A 19838-nucleotide genomic window follows, 5' to 3' on the forward strand; every position below is an offset into this window, starting at 1 on the left:
TTTTTGACATATTTTTCTTTTCTTTAAGATAAGCTCTATTATTTTAAGCATTCAAGGATAAGATGGAAGAATAATCTGTAATTTAAAAATGTTTTTTTAATGATTATTTTTGAGAATATCTAAATTTTAACTTTCGTCATTGCTTAAATGTCTTGCATTTTCACAACAATCCCATCCTTCAAATTCTGTTCCAGCTCAAACCCACTGTGTTGCCGCCTAAACATCTATCGCGTACAGAATGAACCATTACGCAAACCGAACAACGCACGCCGGTCTGCTTCAAACGCCTTCAAACGGTCGGTTCGAATTCATCCGCATTCATTCGCCAACCAGACGCGTACCGTGCTGGACGTGTGTGCCGCTAGCGCCTACTGGCAGTGTGTGTTGAGTTGAGTTTTGGTGAACCGCGTGCGTGTTAGAAACCGCGCCGTGACACTTTTCGAGCGTTTGTGTATGTGTGTTTGTGTGTGAGTGTATTCAAATTGCAATTGTTTTGGTAGTTTGTGATCAACGGTGATCGTGAAGTTTTTTTTTTTAGTTTTAGCCATTTAGAATTGCAAGTGGGTAAGGAGAGGGGGTAGGCAAGCATCAACCCCACCATCACCGTAGAGCGGTTGTGTGAACGTTGCTCGTTGCACAATCCTGCAGCCAATTCCTGCCGCTGGAATATGCAACTGGAGCTGTAGTGCGTTTAGAAGCTTTGTTCTTAGTTAACGACGGGCGTACGCGCGAGTGTGAAGTAAATTGGATTAAATGACGCGCGGCCAGGCTACCCGACGTTCGTGGCCGGTGGTAGAGCAAGCTTGACGGGGCTCAATTGTGGTGTGCTGTGCGTCGCTTGGGCCAGCTCTTGGTGTGGTGTGTACTGTCACCCTCCCCAAACAACTCCCCCTCCCCGAAAAACAAAACCCCGATCGGTGCTGTGTGTGAGTTATTGTTTAAGGGTGGAGACCGGAGTTGATTAAAACACTGTGTGCGCGTTAGTTTCATCTCACGATCAGCTATTCTATGCTGTTTCCCGTCCACTAATGTTCAAGAATACACCCGTTTGAGCTGCTCGAAATGAGAGGAATTGTTCCTAATCGATTCGATTGAATCACCTGCGGTTTGGATGTGTTGGTGCGGGCACAAAACACGGTGCCTAAAGTCAACCTGAGCGCACATACGACGAAGTGTTGTATGTTGGTGTACGTGGAGTCACGGCAAACCCTTAACCCGCGGAACGTACACTTGGTGTGTGACAGGGTGGTGGTGGGATAAAGAAGGCAGAATAAAAGATAATGGTAAAGCCCACTGTCGTCCAGTGCGTGTGTTCTTCGATCGAAAGAAGCCCAAAACAAAAGGTTCATAAAGTGATGCATTGCAGGGTGCAGCGAGCGAGCTTAAACAAGATGAAAAGCGAAGGGAAGGGCCAGCGTAAGGTGTGATCGTTTGACGTGTATGCGTGTATGTGTTTCTGTATTGGTACGAGAAGCGATGAACAACGCGAAGCAGATAACATATAAAAAACCCAGCAACAGCAGGGCGTTCAATGTTTACGAATACCTGTGCACCTGTGTGACGTCACGGTCGACGGGCCACACACTTGTATAACCGAACGACGCAAGTGAGCGACGCGTTTGATACACGAACAAAAGAGGGGCGCAACATTAGACGGGAGAGGCGAATCATAAAAGCGTCTCACGCAAAGCCGCAACGTGTGGCAGGGTTGAGGCGACGAGTGGGTGTGCTTTTGATCGTTTACCTTTGTGGTGGTGGTGGATCGATTTTCACTCTTGCCCGACCGTTTGATCGTTGATCGACAAATTCAAAAGCTCGAGCTTGATGGATGGGGGGTTATTTATGATTTAAAAACGGATAATTACTTGGATAACAGATATTTCTGTCTTTTGCTTTTTAAATTTTGTTATCGAGTTATTTTTAAAAAATAATATGCGATTTTAACGAAATGATTCAATAATTTCAGTGCGCAGTGTGTGTCTTTGCGTGAAAATGATTGCTTAACATAACTTTACAGAGTGTTATAGTTTATAGTGAAACAAAACAAAAACGTGTAAAAGATTGTATAATTCACTCCATAAAAAGTGAATTCTGCTTTACTTCCTGATCGGTCAATCGGGGGTTGATCGAGTAAGGGTGCAAAAGCGAACGCGCAAATTTAAGGAAACCTTTCCCGCTAACGCACGACCAATAAGGAAACCGACCGGCAAGATGGCAGCTCAATATGGCCGTAGCATCGTCAGCTCAACGGCCGTGATGATGCTGCTCGTTTGGATGACGCTTATAGGTAAGTGGGAAACAGCATCAAGACTAATAAAATTACACCCTGCAATTACTGCCTCTTCAATGTATGCCAAGGATAGGCGTCGTGTGGGATATGCGAATCGATTCTCAGACCCCTTCAATCAGTTAAAACAAACCGCTGAAAAGTTGTTTAGAAAATATTGCCCCGTAAACGCACAGGTGGTCACCGAGTGCTGTGCGTAAAACGTTCTGCTGCCTTGTACCAAGTACCACCACCAATACCCCTACCACAGCAAGGTAATTCTACCGGTTTCCTTGTTTTTTGCATCTTCCATGCGGGAGCCGGGTTTTTTTGACAGTAAATAAACAAAACCTTCCATCCAATGCTGCCCCATGCTTATGTTTTCCCTCGATGCACGTTCTTGCGGCCCGCTTGCCTACAGACCTTCTGTCGACGGTTGTATCGTGCTAGGAAATTTGAACCATGTGCCGAGAAAACCAGGCTGTGCTAGCAACAACGCACAGGTTGTAGAATTCCGATGGCTGGTAATTAAGTGAACAATTTGTGTAACCATTTCTTTTCACCATCCCACCATCTCGACGGCGGAGACGAACACGAGACGAACCGGATCGGAAAATGCTCGTCGGCATGTGTGGTACGGTTTAATAAAGCAAATATCGTCTGCCTCATGCTTGGCACTCATTGATTTGGGGAAATCTTTTGCTGTTTTTGGACGCGCCCGAGTGACGCCGATGCACAACAGGACGTGTATTGTGCCGGATGTGCCAAACGTGTGCTGTTGTCTTTGGCGAAAACATACGGCAGACATGTCAATTGATTCGTCTACGGCGGTTGGTGTGTCTGGAATGGGGGCTTAAAATGGTTTGGTAATGTTACGTTGTGTACGAAGCACGCCATTTGAGATAAAGGAACCGTTATTAATAGCAAGTTAATGGGAAACTGTCGTTCTAATGCGATGAGCAGTGTAGATATTCAATTATAACTTTTGCTAACGATAATTGGGTTTTGTCTGCAGGCATATTGAAAGCTATTTTGTCGCACAGGGATGGTATTGTATCATCGGGACCTTTGGAGGAATGGAAAGATCTGGTGATTTTGACCTTAAAATACACTATAATTGAGAACTTGATATAATTTTGGCGATTTGGTAACTTTTGAATTGAAGTTTATTGATTGATTTTTTGTGAGCGTTAAATTTAAGTTTATTATAAATACAAACACTACCTTGAATGTGTTCTATTAATTCTTCGTCATTTCGGAGTTGTAACAGGTAACATAAATAAACTGTTAATGTTATACAATGCAGTGCCATTACACTCCTTGGCAGCAAAATGTGATGCTCCAAAGCCAATCAATTTGATGTCGCAATGCCGTACTAGCGCAGAGCGAACCTGACGTTTTCGCTTGAGCAACCATCCAACATTTTCAGGGACATTTCCCTCAGCTGGTCTGGATGCTAGTTGTTTTGCTTTCTTTTTTTTCTATACATTCACACCACAAAATGAATAAACGTTTACAACACCTCTAACACAGTCGCTCCAAGCATACAAACGACGCTCTCTTTACTACTCGCTACCGTCGATCCATTTGACCAACGAAAGTGGTGTGTGCCGTATTCCGTAACACTTGGAAAAGGACGTTCGGTTGCAGCACAGCTCGCGCTTGGGTGGGCATGTACGGGGGAGGTAAAGGCAACCCCCTCGCGTAAGGCGAAAGAAATTGCGCCGAGAAACCCGGTGATGGTCGTTTTGTTGTACAGCGACACACCCAGCAGCAAACGCACGCCTCATCCGCTGGTTTCGCTGGTCGCGCGTAGTGCCGATGACAGAAATAGAAAATTCCATCAGGTCCGCTGCGCGGTCCGTAGTCGCGAATACCGGCACCGAACGGAGTGACGGGTGGCACCGGCACCGGGGGGACGTCCGTGTGTCCCCAAAGCGGTGGAAATCTTTGCGTTTTCCATTTCCTTCGGGCGCGCGTGTATGAATAGAAGTGTGATGCCAAAGTAGAAGCAAAAAAGATCACCCATCGCCAACGGAAAAGCGGTTCTACTTGACCGCCTGCCAAAACATTGCCCAATGATGGGCAAGGTAGAAGAAACCGCAACGAAAGGGTGGGTGGTCCACGGTGAGAAGAAATGGCATGAAATTGGAACGAAAGTGTTAGGAAAAGAGTTCGGCCCCGAACGAGAAACCGTCTGCCCGGGAGCGTGTTAGTCTTGGAAGAAAGATGTATTGACCAAAAGTGTAAGACTGCTGCCACAAGTGGGTCGTAGAGAAGTGGGAACCTTTACCACTAACTGGACTTGTGTGGAGGTGACCTATCCTTCGATCACTGTATCCATCTCGATGACCCTTCGGCCTGTTTGCGGATGAAGCCCCCGAGCAAGGGTGGACCGAAAACGAGTCGATACCAAACATGGCGAGTGTGTTGGCAGCTTGCGTAAATTCTTCCACTAATCCACCACCACACAGCTCACCGAAGCGCACCATTCCTGCTGTTCCGCCGAACAAACCTGAACGAAACGAGCGCAATGCTGCTAGAACGACATGAACGAACCAACGAGGGAAGGCAGCGTTGGCTGTTTAAAAAAGAAATCCTATCGATTCGATAACGTTGGAATCGACTTGCGATCGATGTGTGATGGACTCGAATGTTCCTGGCCCAATGCATAGACACGCTTGTGTCAGACATGTAGGACTATTTTTAGTGTACACTCTCGCTGCTACCGCCCTTCAGTCGCCAACAGTGGTTTGACTGACTGACCGGCAACGTGCTGACATTTCATGGAGTAGTGAAGCCTTTTTTTTTTCTAAGCACTACCCGATACAGCGAGAGTATGATGAAGTGGAAATAAAACAACTCTAAACCGAACAAGTGAATGTTAATACGTTTGATCGACACACTTGCACGTCAAGGGTATCGCATGTGGTCGCTGTTTCCGATTTGATGGTGCCGTGAAATTGTAAAATGCCGATTTAAATTGGGTTATGAATTTATTATTGAATTTGAAATCTAACAATTGGGTTGGATCTGTAATTATTCTCGGTAAAGCACACGTGATGTTGATTTGCTCAAACTAAGTGTCTATAGTGAAACACTGTTCATGTATGTCAAACTAACAACCTTCAAAGAATTCGAGTGAATCCGGTTCGAAGGACCTAATGTATAGATTAACAACAGTTGCTCCAATAGTATCCAAACATCTCAAAATGAAGCGTGAGCCATCGCATTTATTATCCAATTAGAGGTCAACATAACCATAATGTGTTAGGCATTATATTTGGATTAGAACTGCTGCGGTACTTTCTACAAAAGAATGCATTTTATGGTGCATTGCTCTATTTCGCTTCCTAGAAACTGAAACCTTGCCATGCCACCGACAAACGACATTTGATCCATCCAGTTGAAGCGTAGAGCTACCGATTTCGGTAGACACCTGTGCAGCAGACAGCAAGACTGTTAGCACACCTGACTGCACCTGATTAGTTGAAACGGCGTCCCTTACTTTCCATTTCATCCACAATAACCGCAATGCAACTGCTGTCGTCTCACCGGACACCCTTCAAGAGCTTCTTGTGTGTGTATGTGGTTTAGAGCTTAAGAAAGTAAAACAAATCAATAAGCTGGCTCTGTCGCTCTCTCTCGGAACCACCAATAATGGTCTAGTCACAACCGGGGATGTATTTAGTTACCGAATCGAACAGCTGAAGGTCATCCCCGGAGATACGGGAATCCGACTTCCCAAGCCAAGCTTTTCCGAGCTTAGCCGCGTTAGGTTTTATGACCTCACAACGACACGCTCTGTGCTACTACAACACCGGTCGCTGACTGCGGTGGTGGCTCATTTTTTTCTCATTAGTTTCTAATGCGAGAAGAAGCCTTTCCGGTTGCTGCTTAAGCTCTCTGTACACGGCCTGCAATCATTATTGCCGTCAGGCCAAACCACCGTTCATCCTCAGGGAGAAGGAAAAGAGAAAGAGAATGTTCAAGACATTCAGGGTATTCCCCGGTGTGGTTGTTTCTATGCGCTTGAGTTTTTCTGTTTCGCTCATCATCGACCCAGGTGCATAAAACTTATGTGACTGGCATGCCGTAATGATGCGGTGCGGTGAACGGTGACATCGCGGTACCGCACATATCGATTAGCCGCTGCCGTTGCTGCTGGTTCTATTAGTGGAATCTTGCGGAAACTACCTTTTTTGCGCTGTCAATCATACGATTTGCAAACGCTTATGCATGCTTAAGTAGTTCATTCCCAATAATGTGGGAGGAATAATGCGCACTAATTGATAGAACAACTTATCCATCAATAATGAACATTAGAGGAGATTTTCACTAAACTTCTGATAGTTTTGGGAAGCTCTACTAATGATATTAATGCTCAAATTTGGAATGTTTATAGACAAATTCCCAGATCTCGTTCAAAATGCACATTTCTTTTCAAATGTGAATGTGTTTTCATTCTCATAACAATTATACTCTCCAATTGGACCACTTTACAATGTTACCGCTTCTTCATACACAATATTTACCCGCTCATGATACGGTTGGAGTTTTGCTAACGATCCATCCCACCAGCCCACCAAACTGTGCACTTATGTCGTTGCACACACAAACACGCGTCGGATGATATTTTTCCAGCGTACTAAAAATACACCAAGAAGTTCGCAAATTCTTCCGTCTTACAGCAGCATCCTCATCGAGCATCGCTGCCTTGGAGAAGACTGCGACTGGTAGCTGTGGTGTGATGTAAAGCGACCGTGTAATCTATTTTTGTGGCCTTGACTTGTTGTGATGCATCGCTTTCAAATCGTGTTTTGCACCGAAATAAACCTGCTGGCTGGTGTGGTGGTGTTGGGGATGGTTTGTTGCGGTGTTGTTGATGCAACGATGCAGCACCCCAAAATAAGTCACCCATTGGATGGGGGAGGCTGTGCACGAACGGTTTTGCAAACATAAATAAGCGTTTCTTGATTACATTTCCGTATTTTGTGGATAGGCAGAAGTGGTGTTGCTTCTAGCGGTGAATGTTTGAATCAACCAATTGAACGACCGTGTTCAACTGCCTCTTTTTTTAATAGCATTATACCCCATGTTAAGTTTAATTGATCATCCTTGCTAATATTTACTCAAAAATACGCTTACAAAGAAGATGGTCAAGAGATAACATTCATTTTTATTTACATTCAAATGAAACAGCTTCACTATCCATACGGATAATTTGTAGCACAAGCATAATGTTGCTATAAATGACAACGGAAAGCAAAAAGGCGCTCATCAAACCCACCCTTTGCTGAAGCGAAACACGGTAACAGTCCAATGAGTCCAACGGATGTGGCCTGTGATGGCGTTGGCCGGAAACTCACCGATGTGCGTTGGAAAACCATCCAACCGAATCGGCATCGTTCGTTCGGTGTGCCATCATTGTCACCTTACCATTGACAGTGTTACCACAAAATGCTTGGCAAGAACGCTGTGATCGTTTCATCGTCATCTGACACGATGAATCAAACGGCTCATCCATCGGGGTTCGTCACTGGCTGACACATGGAAGATATGCACTGATGTCTTATCCTGCTTTACCACCACAAAGTGGGACACAGTTCTGTGTGTCGTCGGTTGTGTTTGTTTTCCTTTGCCGGTAGTAAACTTCTCCTTTCGGACCGAGAGGATGCTATGGGTAAAAAGTGTTACACACGAAAAGGCAGAGTAGAAAGCAGAGTGATGCAGAATGTCTCCATCATCTCTTTAAAAGCACATCCGCACTGCATTGCTCGATGTGGATGGATGAGCAGGCACCGTGATCTTTTCCTTTTTCTACTCGTCAAACCCACAGCATATGCATGGAGGGAAACGTTTATTCCGCAGTATAAGAATCGTGAACGGCCATGGTGTACTATGAGCTACGGCCATGGTTGCGTTTTTCGTCGTGCGAAGAAAGGAAAGCTTCCCCGCAAAGCTCCGGCAACGGCTTTGAAGGCAACGAAGATGGAAAGAAGGTGGGCGCAAAATCGCGAATTGTTGCGGCACGAACGATCAAACGCTCGGGAATGACATTCTCACGGTGGAAATCTCATTCAGCTTTGCGCTGCATACTTTTTTCCCCGTTCGCAGATTTCTGTGTTTCCATTCACTGTCCCACCACCCACCGCCACAGCTCCGGTGTATATTAGAGCAAGTGGATGGCTTAGCTTGCGAGATGGCAAGCATTATTATTTGCAGTCGGAAATACGCGTCGTCGTCGTCGTCGAAGGTGGTGTGTTACTCGCGGTAAAGGAGGCAGGAAACGTGACGTGTACTTTTCAATCCGACTCGTGGCTGTCAAAAAGAGGTTGGAATTGCTTTTACGCTGCAAACCACACACATACACACCGACAATCACGTATAAAGATGGGTCGTGTTTGGTATTTGGTTTGGTGGCAGCATAATGAAGTGCATCAACCTCTATCCCCCAACGTTCAACGTCAAATGACGCTCCCATCGAATGAAAAGGCTGGTCGTGTCACTCGCGGTCGCCTTCCACCTGGCACTGGAAATGGGATCGGCCCGTGCAGGGTCTGTGTGTGTGTATGTGGAAATAATACAAGCTCACGTTTTTCCCCTTCATCGTTTGGCGGGAAATTACCACGACCGTTTCGTATGTTTGCCTGCGCCTACAACCATGAACTATGTTCAGCTAGGATTTTTCGCATGGAAATCTGTTCTCTTGGTTGTTTAGTAAAGCTTATCCATCTTCTTAAGCGCTGTCAGTACAAAAGAAGTTGCAACTCGTGTGTATAACTATTTCATGCATTGGTTTGGATGCACCTCTTGTTAACATCCTTCTCTTTATAATAGTTTTTCAATCAACTCTACTTCTTTAGCTTTGAGCATGCACTACGCATACAACGGGAAGCATGCGTTACAACACATTCTATAGTACAGCATGACCTGTTCTCGTTTCTGTGGTTGCATCTGTGCGGTGTGTATATCCCAGAGTTCCAGTGCAGACGTTTCGTTTTGTTAGAGAACAATATACCGGAGCAGCTTTCAGGATCACATTTTACAAACCAACATGTGCATTGTGTTTTTGCGGTGACTTGCAAACTACTCATGTGCAGCTGACGCTTTTCCTTGCGAAGAGAAAAAAGCATTCTTCATCATTGAACATCGTTAGGTGATTGTTTTAGCAAGAACCTGCTGTAGTCATACAAGATTTACCAATTAGATTGCCGATAAAATACACCTTTAATTAAATCTCTCGTGTGAGCACTAATCAGTATTCTAGTGCACTAATGAGCGAGCCCTTGCTTTCGAGCTGCCCCCACAATGCTCAAACTACAGCAGTTTCGTAAATTTGACTGCCTAATTGTGTTTCGCTGCAAATTACGAGCCCAAATATTAAACCTCACAGGCAATAAAATACTAATTTGGCTGTATTCAAAATCCGTACGCATCGTGCGCAATTGGACGCACACCTTTCAAATGCATTCGTATGCCTATGATGTCGGGCGCTGCTGCCGATAATTGCAACGAACGTTGCACATATCCTAAAAACCACACACTCGCGTTGCCTAACACACCGCATCTGACTTTCCGGTGTGCTCTGCACCGGTGCTTGCAATCAATTGTTCCTTTGCCAGGTGTGATGGGGAAGTGATGCTGATGTGGCGTCACTTGCGGGTTCTATCCGGTGCTTTTCCGTATACGATTACGTACCTTCAGGGCACTAACTCTGTTGCACATGTAGCAATCCGCAAAACACGCACATACGCGGGTACGTACCATCGAGACACGCGTGTGTCCAGAGAGCAAGAGAGAGCGAAAGTTCCGACAGATTTGCTTCCGGTTCACCGGACCACACGCGTCCACCAGCAGTACTAGCCCGTGGCTTACATTTTGCGAATTTTGCATGCACAGGAGTGTACTCGGTACTCGGTGTGCTGTAAATGTAACATGATGTTCAAGTGTGTGAAGCTCAATTTGACGAGTGGTTCGTTAAATATTCGCTAGTATGGTACGGTACGGTGGAATTTTGGACTGAAAGTTACCTAATTCATTAGAAATTACGATGTACACGAGCATCGAGAAGGAGCACTACCCACCTGCTTACGGTGCCTTTTCCAGGTTGCAATGGAGCGGAAGTTTGAATTAATTAAACAGTACCGTACCCCGCATACCATGGTAATTCTTCTTTCAACTGCTAAGTAACGGCTGGGTTATAGGTATGTTGGAAATGTATCAATTCGGATGTACAGCTTCGGCTTGTCACAATATTTAATTACAAACAGGTGATGATTTATGCAGCGATAAAGACAGTACATCACGCCGCTCAACATTTACCCTTGCTGCTACGTTGTTGTTGTATTGCATTTAAAATTTGTAAATCTAGTGCAACTAACGGTCAGTCGCTCGTTTATTTAGGGCAGGTGAAAAGTGAGGAGAAAATGTTAAATTCCCAGAACCATAAAACTCGTATTTGACCGGGCTGACCCGGACGGGGGACTGTATGACTGTAAGCCATGTTGTCCGGCATGTGCTGACCAACTATCAACTGCTGCAGTAGTTACGTCTGACACAGGTTCAGTACCGGACAAGAAAAGCTTTCTGAAAACGTGAGAACTTTCCGTGCGGGAAATAACATCACCTCACGCAGGTCTGTCGGTGGAAGGGTAATTAAAAAGCCAGAAGCAATTAAAAGCACGACAAAATAGACTTGGACAACGTTGTGGACCTTTGGTTGAATGGTGGAACTAATATTACACACTGGTGTGTGTGTGTACCCTGCAGGCTGAAGGGTTCGACCGAATCACGGATGCATCTCTCCCGAACAACGATGTCTGTGAGGAGAGCGAAGGGTGTGTTCGCTTTTGTTTTCAGACACAATCGATGTACTTTTTACTGTACACAATTCAGGAACGATTTATACATACCGGGGGTGTAGGATAGTTGGTACACGCGTAAGGAAAAGTTTTGTGTACCGCCATTGTACAACTATACTTTTACTGGTCTAGTTTCGCTGCTGCTACATCCAACCTAGCCTAAAAATGAAAATAATAAAACATCTTCCTAAGCCGAACAGAAAAATGGGAAGGTAAAACACCACCTTTCATGGCTTGAGCGGCACCACTTCCCAAAGCCCAATTTGTGTTTGAGCCCAAACTGTCCGAACGCTGCTGCGGTTTGATTAGTTACTAACACTGAGCAGCTAGTCTATGATGCTTTATAAACCAATTATTCTCACTTGTGGTTCAACTTCCCTCAACATAGGCAGGGCTGCCATCAAAATTTGAGGCCAGTTAGAGCTTACCGAATAAAGTTTACTAAATATTTGAATAGTGAATTCCTTCCACATATTGGCATACTTTTCGCTGCGTTAAACTGTTGTACGATCGTATTATTCGCAGCGTGTGCCGAAAGCTCAAGAGCAATGTTAACGAAAATGGAAGCGAATGTAGTCGTGGTGAGTGAGGATAGTTAGATAATTCCTGTACATTATTCTGAAAGTTCCGTAGGTGGAATGTTATTGTGCAGCAACATTATGAGGCTGGTCGGTAGCATTAGTAAAGTTAGCAAGCAAACCTCTAAATTCAAGGTATTTTGCTACACTTTGGCATCGATACCACCGGGTAGTGGGATTCCGTTCCGTTGCATTTTTATATCAAATTCTTTAGCTGCAACAATTAAGGAGTTTTTGTCTACACATTACTACACAGGTTAAATCAAACAATTTGTATACAATTGATGTTTAATAAGAACAAAATAACGATTATTCTTTAAACAAAAGAATCTGATCAAAAAGCAGGTACATTTGAAGAGTTTACAACATTTGTGTTTTAGAACTCTAGCTTGCACTTTTTTACAAAAAACAATTGACAACTAAATGCGTCTCGGTATTGCGCAAAGAAGAACGTGTCTATAAGCGCAACAAAACACGCTGTCAGTTGGTGCGTCCGGTGGTCTTCTGAGATTTGCTGTTGGTGAAAATGTTCCGTAGAATTGTAACAACGCTACCTGTAGTATAATGCTTCCAGTACGTCATTATCATGGTCATCACCGTTCGGGATGGCTTGCACCGCTAAACTAGGCTGTGAGAGCTACACCTTCATCTTTCACGCGCACATTATGATGTGGTTTCTGTAATTTCCGGATCGCTCGATGTGAAGCAAAACCTGTGCGTGTGCTGGTGGAAGGAGCAACCGAAACCACCGCCATATTATATACAGTACTAATTGAAAGCTCAACCACAGTAGACGGGGCTGAAATACAGACACATACACTGCCGGTTATGAAGGATATGAACCTTCAGGGAAATTGTGTCAGAACTGACGGGGAACGGATTGGCAGTATTCTATCGATGTAGAAGCATTACTCTAGAGATGATCTAGGGAGTATTCACTTTCTCTGCCTCTCATATTAGCTTGAGGTTGTACACTAATTAAAACATGAACCTCCACCACACCAGACGACGAGTCTGTGGCGGCAAAAAACTCTACTATTGCCGCTATGGTCTCTTACCCAAGCTCCCGCAGTTGCGCTACGTACGTTCTAGACCCACTTTTGTGCACGGCTGGTTGTGCTAGATTTTTTTTGCTCGTTTCCTGTTTTGATTCACTAGACTCGAGCGTGGTGGTCCCGGGATGTTTTCCATTTTCTCGTACAGCAGTACGTGCGTGCGTGCGTGCGTGTGGTCGACGACGCGACACAGGGATACACATTCTAGCACACCACGACCTTCATGTACGGAAACGGAAATCTGCGGCCTTTCAATGACAACAGCAGGTCGGGCAGTTTGCAGGGAAGAATGACGAAGGTTTGTTTCCGTTTTAGTAGTACGTGCTGATTACGTAGAACGTATAGGGAAACCGGGTTGAAAGGTTAGGGTCGGGTTTTGAAATTTGGTTTTGCTGAGAATTTAGAGCCTCTGCCCGGAACGGGTATCATATCAAGCTAGGCATATTTTCATCGACCCTCTCCTTCCTACTAAAAAAATGAGGATGTTTATTTTTCAACTCTCAACTCAAAAATGCCACAAAAACCACCTTACCTGGTACTTAAAATGTCTAAAAGTATCCTTTATTTTTGAAGCACTAAAAAACAAAAGACTTCCATTAAAGGTTAAAACAGGGTTCCTACTCAGAAAAGGTGACAATGGGTTGTGAGTTGTTTCGTAATTAACCTTGTTATTTTGTAGTTTGCTCTGATGACGCTGAATAATACCTTTGAACAAAATGGTCAATCATAAATAATATGAATTATTAAAAGTAACTCGAAGAAATATTACTTGACTAATTGACCATTCACCTGTTACTACTGCAATATTATCATTGATTTGCACAAAATGTATTTATACATCACATCCCGCATTATGATTTCCATTTGATGTTTTTATTCGCTGAAGGTGTTGCATTACTTTTCTATCGGTTAGAGGGGCTTTCTTTGAGCTTACACTGCTGTTTTGTTTTTGAAATTGTGACATTTTATGATCACTCTTGTATTATATTATGACCTGAAATAATCCTGTCCTCGAGCGACAAAATTGGAGCGAGTACACAGTGTGCGTGTGTTATACACCGCTGAGTTTTAGTTCATTTTCTAAATGCTAGTTAAGGTTTCCCGGATAAAAGGTTGAGTTGTAGTGTGTAGGTGGTTTTAATTATACAAAGTTCTGCTCTCTCAATGACCTCAAAGCGCCTTATTTTGAAATCGACAACAGTCAACACGAAGGGAGAAAGGGGGCTCGAATCGTTTTGCCTCTTGAAACTATTCCCATCAGCGCTATTGCTAAATGGCTTAAGTAGGAGTGTGCTGGTTATAATTCGTTTAATTTAAACCATTTCTTCTTCTTCTCTCTTTTTACTTCACAGGTAAGACATAAATAAAGCCATTGACGGAAACAGATGGAACACTAGTCGCGGGAAATGAAAGGAAAGAGCAGCATCCATTCAGTGCACTCGTAAGGTATAAGAGGGAAGCAGAAAAAATCTCCTAAGACAAAAAAAAGTCGGTCGAGGTTATGTGCTACTTCTCCCCGGTTTCATTGCGAATTTCTCTAGCATCTTTTGCAAGAGCGATTGCTACGGAACTGCTATACGGTACGGCCCAACATCTTAATGCGAGTACGTAAAGCAGCACGTTTTGATGCACTAGTTGGCGGCTCTAAAGCATCTTGAGATCGCTTGATTCAGTTTCGGAAGAAGAGAAAGAAAGGGTCTTTGGCACAGTCGAGCTGGCTGGCAGCAGCAGGAACAACAGTCGAGTGCACGACGGCCCCAATTTGCCAGATGACTTTAATTCACCAGCATCAGTCGTTCGTTGGTCGCCAAGTGGATGGATATATTTGTAGCGCAAACGAGTTGTGCTGCCAGATGCTCTCGAATCGTATTATGCACATTCAAACACGATCATCCACTGAGTGACTTATGACGGCTGTGTTGATTTGCGCTCTCTTCCCTCTAACGATCATTAAATTATATGACGCCTGCAATCATTTGCTCGGTGTTGCAGCACAATTGGTACTTGCCTGTATGCAAATCGTACCCCCTACGGCTATGAAAGCGATTATGCTTTGCAACTGTGTGTTTGATGGAACCATTCTCAAACGTAACTGTGCAAGAGCACGCGTGCAGCTATTTAAATGCCAACGGTTTAATAGCGAAAACGGCTTTTGTATGTAAAATGTTGTCCAAGTTTTGGCTCTTTACTTTATGAAACATGCTGCAAAGTGCTTCATACCTTTATTAACGCGTTCTTTCACACTATCCAATAATCGTCAGCACCATCCCTCGTGACGGAGGAATGTGTAATTGGCGGTGTCGAAATACTTCCACCCACTGAACGGCCATTAAGTGCGCTTGCTGAGTGTGTCATCAACTTTTGCTACGTTAATGCCGCTCATCAATAAAACAAAAGTGTACATTCGTTGCGTGGAACATGCATTTCTTTTTTGACTCGCCGCACAATGTGAACGCATCATTCAAAAAGGGCATGCGAAAAACCACACTCGCACACACGCCGCATCAATGGTTAAGTCGCGATGTGATGCTTTCTCATCATGAACCCTGCTGCCGCATCATGATGATCATCATTCCCTTCGATGAGACCGCTTGCAGTGTATTTTATTAATTTCGCTTCGACTATTCATACATACTTTTAGCCCTTTTCCTCGGACACAGTTTCGTGCGCGGTCTCACATAATATTACTTTCGCACGAAGGCATGAACCGCGGCAGCGCCAGGACAGGAGTTGTTTCCTACCCCGATGAAAGAGGGAGAGTGGCCCGGAATGAGCCGCCGACGTGCACTCAATTAAAACAAATAATAGCTTCACATTCATTCATTCATAAACGATGACACTGCAGCGGTCGGACCATTCCGTGGGGGTGAGCGCACGCAAAGTGAAGAAGCAGTAGGGTAGCGTACGTTTGGCGAGCGCAGCAACGTTTGTTGGTGGCCGGACGCGCGCGCTCGCGCCCGATCGTGCCAGAGATAAAACGTACCGCGATCGTTTAAATTTTTCCAGTGCAACAAACCATTTTTTATCGTTTGGACTGATCTACCGACCACCAGGCCGTCAGGTTGCGGTGGGAGGGAATGGGAGGCAGAAAAGATTAAACTCTTCCTATCAGCTTTCCGTTCTGTCAGCGGGTAACGTTCTGATACGCTTCTCTCTGCGTATAAAAAGCGTTGCTTTTCATCCATCATGACAACATCACCCGACATTGGATCATTAATGAGCACGAAATGGGGTCGGGAGTGGAGTGGTACCGCGAGAGGTGGAGTAAAAGAACTGTGTCCGACAGTTGAATGTAAACAAAATTCACGAAATATGGAGCTCAAACCATTTGCCAACGACGGTTGTGTGATGGTTGTGCGGCGGGCAGTGCTATTACACCGGTTTGATCCGATCATCCGTCACGTGCAAAAGACTCTCACGATTTCGAATACTCAATTCGATACGCTTTGGGTGTCGTGAAATTCGCTGCTTTTGGGGATATAGCTTGTATTATTTTGAATGACAGCTGTGTAACGTTTATAATTCACATGAACGGAAAAGGGAAAAATTAGCGGAAAAGCGAAAGCCACATTTGGGCTTTAACGATATGATAGGACAGTGGCGGGAGGGAGTGTACGCGATGACATATCCTGTTTCCGGTGTAGCAGCAGCAGCAGCAGTTTGTACGTATTTCACCGCACGCTGGCCATAACCGGCGAATGATGGCGAGTGATGGTTTTGGGCATAAAGCCAAATAAGTGGGATCGTTAAAAATCGTGTCACATCGTTAGTGGTGTGGCAGCATTTTGCTATGGAATGAAGTTAAATACATACACTCACAGACACTGGTTTCTATTTTGGCAAGATAAAATATGATGATTGATTTCACGCTTTCTCGGTGTGGCTTTCGCGCTAGAATTGGTGCCACAAAACGATGACAAGAAAGTTCCAGACTCTAGTGGTGAAGGCTTGAGTGGCGATTATTAGCAATCAACTTGACCAGCGTCAAACTCGTGACGACAAATGAACTGATCATAGTTAAAACAGTCGCCCCGACCCTCACTCACGCTAAGCCTAAAACGGATGGATGGCCCCATTTTTAGATCTGCGGGATGTTTGGTATAACCCTCGGCAGGCACAAACACTGACAAAGAAGCGTTCAATCATTTGACGCTGACAGGCCTTGTTTTGTCTCTAACCTATTTCCCTATTTGATCCTCAAGACCCTGATAGATGATGGTTGCGATATTCTCACAGACAGCAACAAAAAAAAACCCAACAGCAACGCACACAATTAAGTAGTAGTGTGCTGTTTGCATATACTGCCTGCCGACATCCATTCGGTTGGGATCACGCTCATCTTCCTTCATCCACGCTGCTTACAGCCTAGTTGTTATTTTTTTTTTGTGAAAAGAAAAAGTTCGAACCAGCGAAAATGGATGCGAAAATGCTAAGTAATTGAAACATTTTCCTAGCATCTTAATCACGTCCCTAAGACGTGTCGTTCCCGTGATGACCTTGCCGATGCCGATGGTGTGTTTTTTTTTCATGCTTGCCCCATTTTCCTTTACTGGAGTGACTTGTCTGCATTCATCAAAGGTCTGGCGCGCTCAGCGTTGAAGGTTTGTGAACTACGTTTCGGTAAAAAACGTGTTGGTTTTGAAGGTATTCAACACAGTTCCGTTGGAACGTTTGATTTTAACGATAGATTTTATCCTTTGGTTTGTAATTTTTCACAGCTTTGCAAATATGTTTGTTAACATTGTGTTGCAGTCCTTATTCTATACTACAGATTATCTTACAGTGTTTGTTGTTCAAAAGGTTGCCACGTCGCACTAGACGTAGATAGATAGCAGCTTAAATTATTCGTGCAGCACAAACATGAAAATGAGCGTTAAATTTATGCATCATTTATCTTGATGCTCTTTTCATCTCCTCGCAGATGTTCTAGCATCGTAGTTTTTTTTATTCTATATATATTGTCGTCTCCTTTCATTCCATCGCACTTGGTTCTTGTTGTGTATTCATTTATTTCCTTCCCATTTTCAAAGAAGCAAAAAATGTATACACAACTCTCGGAGGACAAATTTTTCAGATTCTAGCATAACAAAAATAATAAACTATCCAGCGTCTAGAAAAGCGTCTAGAAAACAAAACACTAATAATGAAACGATTTTTTGTGTGTGTCTCCCTGTCTTTGCATTGAAGGAGCATCCCCAGCATCATCATTCTGTCATGCGCTCATAACTCATATATTTCATAACACATACACACACCCACACCTACACTATGCGCTGAGGCAACAATCTTCCCTTGCGCTTGTTTTTCATCCACGCTTCTTTGTTCTTCGCGCTTGCATTATCTTTAAATCCAGCGCGAGCCCCATTAAGAAATGGAGCGAGCTCTAATGCTAAAGGGCAAAAAGCATTCTTGAAAGACAAGAATAATGCATTTCATAATTGGATAGTTTGGATGGGCATATTGAGAGTTTGGTTCAGTTAGCAAAGATGCGAGGCGGTGGATAAAAGATGCTTGAAAAATACAAAGCATAAATCACCTATCATAAGAGCATGGCGCTTTAGTTTCTCCCTCTTTGGAATATGGCGCAGTGGTAGTGTCCGTCGCCGCTTTGTAACAGGAATGGTGTGTATATCTATCCAGCTTTCCCAAGAATTTTAATCATGTTTTGTTTTTACAAATAGAATGTGTGAGATAATCAGCTATTATCAACTACTCAAGCATTGCACGTATACATTCGAATCGCTTTCTAGCTAATCTACCTTCCAAGCCTGTTTCACAACTTGGCCATCCCAAACGGAATTTACTGATCCAATTCCACCGGGTTCCATTTGCGCCTGTTCTTCACACCTTCCAATGCGGTTCAATAAGATTTCCCGCTGGCGAGGAAATTCGAACCCTCCGCTATATCGGTGCGTATGGCGCAAAACCGAATATACCATCCGTCCTTGCAACCCTCGCGGGCATATCGCTTCTCTGCAGTCTTTACTGCGCCAAAGGGAATAGAACACAAATGGTATGATAATTAACTTTTTATTATTATGCTATGTTTATGTTGCTCTATGTGTGTGTTCGGTGGCGTTTCACCACAGACCTGCTGCGTCCACACGTTTCCAGCCGGAAGATCTCGGCGGTTTGGTGGCAACGTACGCGAGGGTTTGGTTTGGCGTACGTTCGATAATGTGCTGAAGGTGTTGAAAAGTGAGCATCACTTGGACCTGCTGCTGCTGCTATGCGCTGAAAGACGATGGAGAAGCAAACAGAGCAAAACGAAGAAGAAAGGGTCTTTGGTTGCAAACGTAGCTCCGTCATCACCACCACCACCATCATCGTCATCATGATTGTCGCGGGTCGTTCCGGCCTTGAAACGATCGTCTTGGGAGTCGTTCGGAGAGTTTTTCCGAAAATCATAGATTCTCCCGGCACGGCTGACAGGAAGGACGTTTCCTCACACCATCGGTCCCTCGGCAACTGGACGTTACGCCCGGTTTGGTTCGGTGGTTCTAAACTTCTCGCCCCGTTCCCCGTTTATGTAGAGTTTTCAAATTTTGAGGAATTGTGCGATAAAGCAGTTTAGCGAGACAAAAAAAAATGTGATAAAATGTACGGTGTTGATAGGAACGGCATTAAAGTGAGAAATATTGCGGTTCGAGAGGGGTCTGTTCGTTCATATCGATTATTACAGCAAGATTAGAGACAACACTCAAAAAATATAAAAAAACGATGGCATGAATGTTTAAAGAAAATTTAAAACGATCTTATAAAAAAACCTTCTAGGCACATTGAAAAGCATTGTTAACAGCTCGACACCCTGCTAAACAAGCAAGCGTACCAAAAGGGGGAAGGCAAAATCCTTGTGCGATCAAATTCATTTGCGGTCAAACCGCAGAAACCTCACACCAGCCGTCGGCCTGATGGCGGTCGACCGGCCAGCCAATTGGCCGATGAATCATTTATGAACGACTTCAACCGCGAGACAATCATCCGGTTAACTTACGCCATTGCTGCACTGCCGTGTGTCTCACATACCTACCTCCAATCCGATGGCCTTTTACGCCATTCGCGCCTCTGGGTGGAA

The 19838-nt window shown here is 44.3% G+C and overlaps 1 protein-coding gene across 13 annotated transcripts in view; it reads left to right on the plus strand.

Moving 5' to 3' along the window:
- The first annotated feature begins 301 nt into the window (after nt 1-301).
- The window catches only part of LOC120961053 (fasciclin-2), a 56856-nt gene continuing 37319 nt past the window's right edge, over nt 302-19838 (plus strand). For 5 of the 13 annotated variants that reach the window (XM_040384635.2, XM_040384639.2, XM_040384636.2 and 2 more), the window contains exons 1-2: nt 303-467; nt 1967-2287. In XM_040384635.2, coding sequence (XP_040240569.1) covers nt 2212-2287 — 76 coding nt within the window. In that variant the 5' untranslated portion in view covers nt 303-467; nt 1967-2211. Of the gene's footprint in view, nt 565-1264; nt 1284-1966; nt 2288-19838 lie in introns of those variants that run through there. The other 8 variants (XM_040384632.2, XM_040384638.2, XM_040384634.2 and 5 more) reach the window with 7 other exon arrangements.

The sequence above is a fragment of the Anopheles coluzzii genome, chromosome 2 (genome assembly GCF_943734685.1).
Source record: "Anopheles coluzzii chromosome 2, AcolN3, whole genome shotgun sequence".
NCBI classification, from domain to species: Eukaryota; Metazoa; Arthropoda; class Insecta; order Diptera; family Culicidae; genus Anopheles; species Anopheles coluzzii.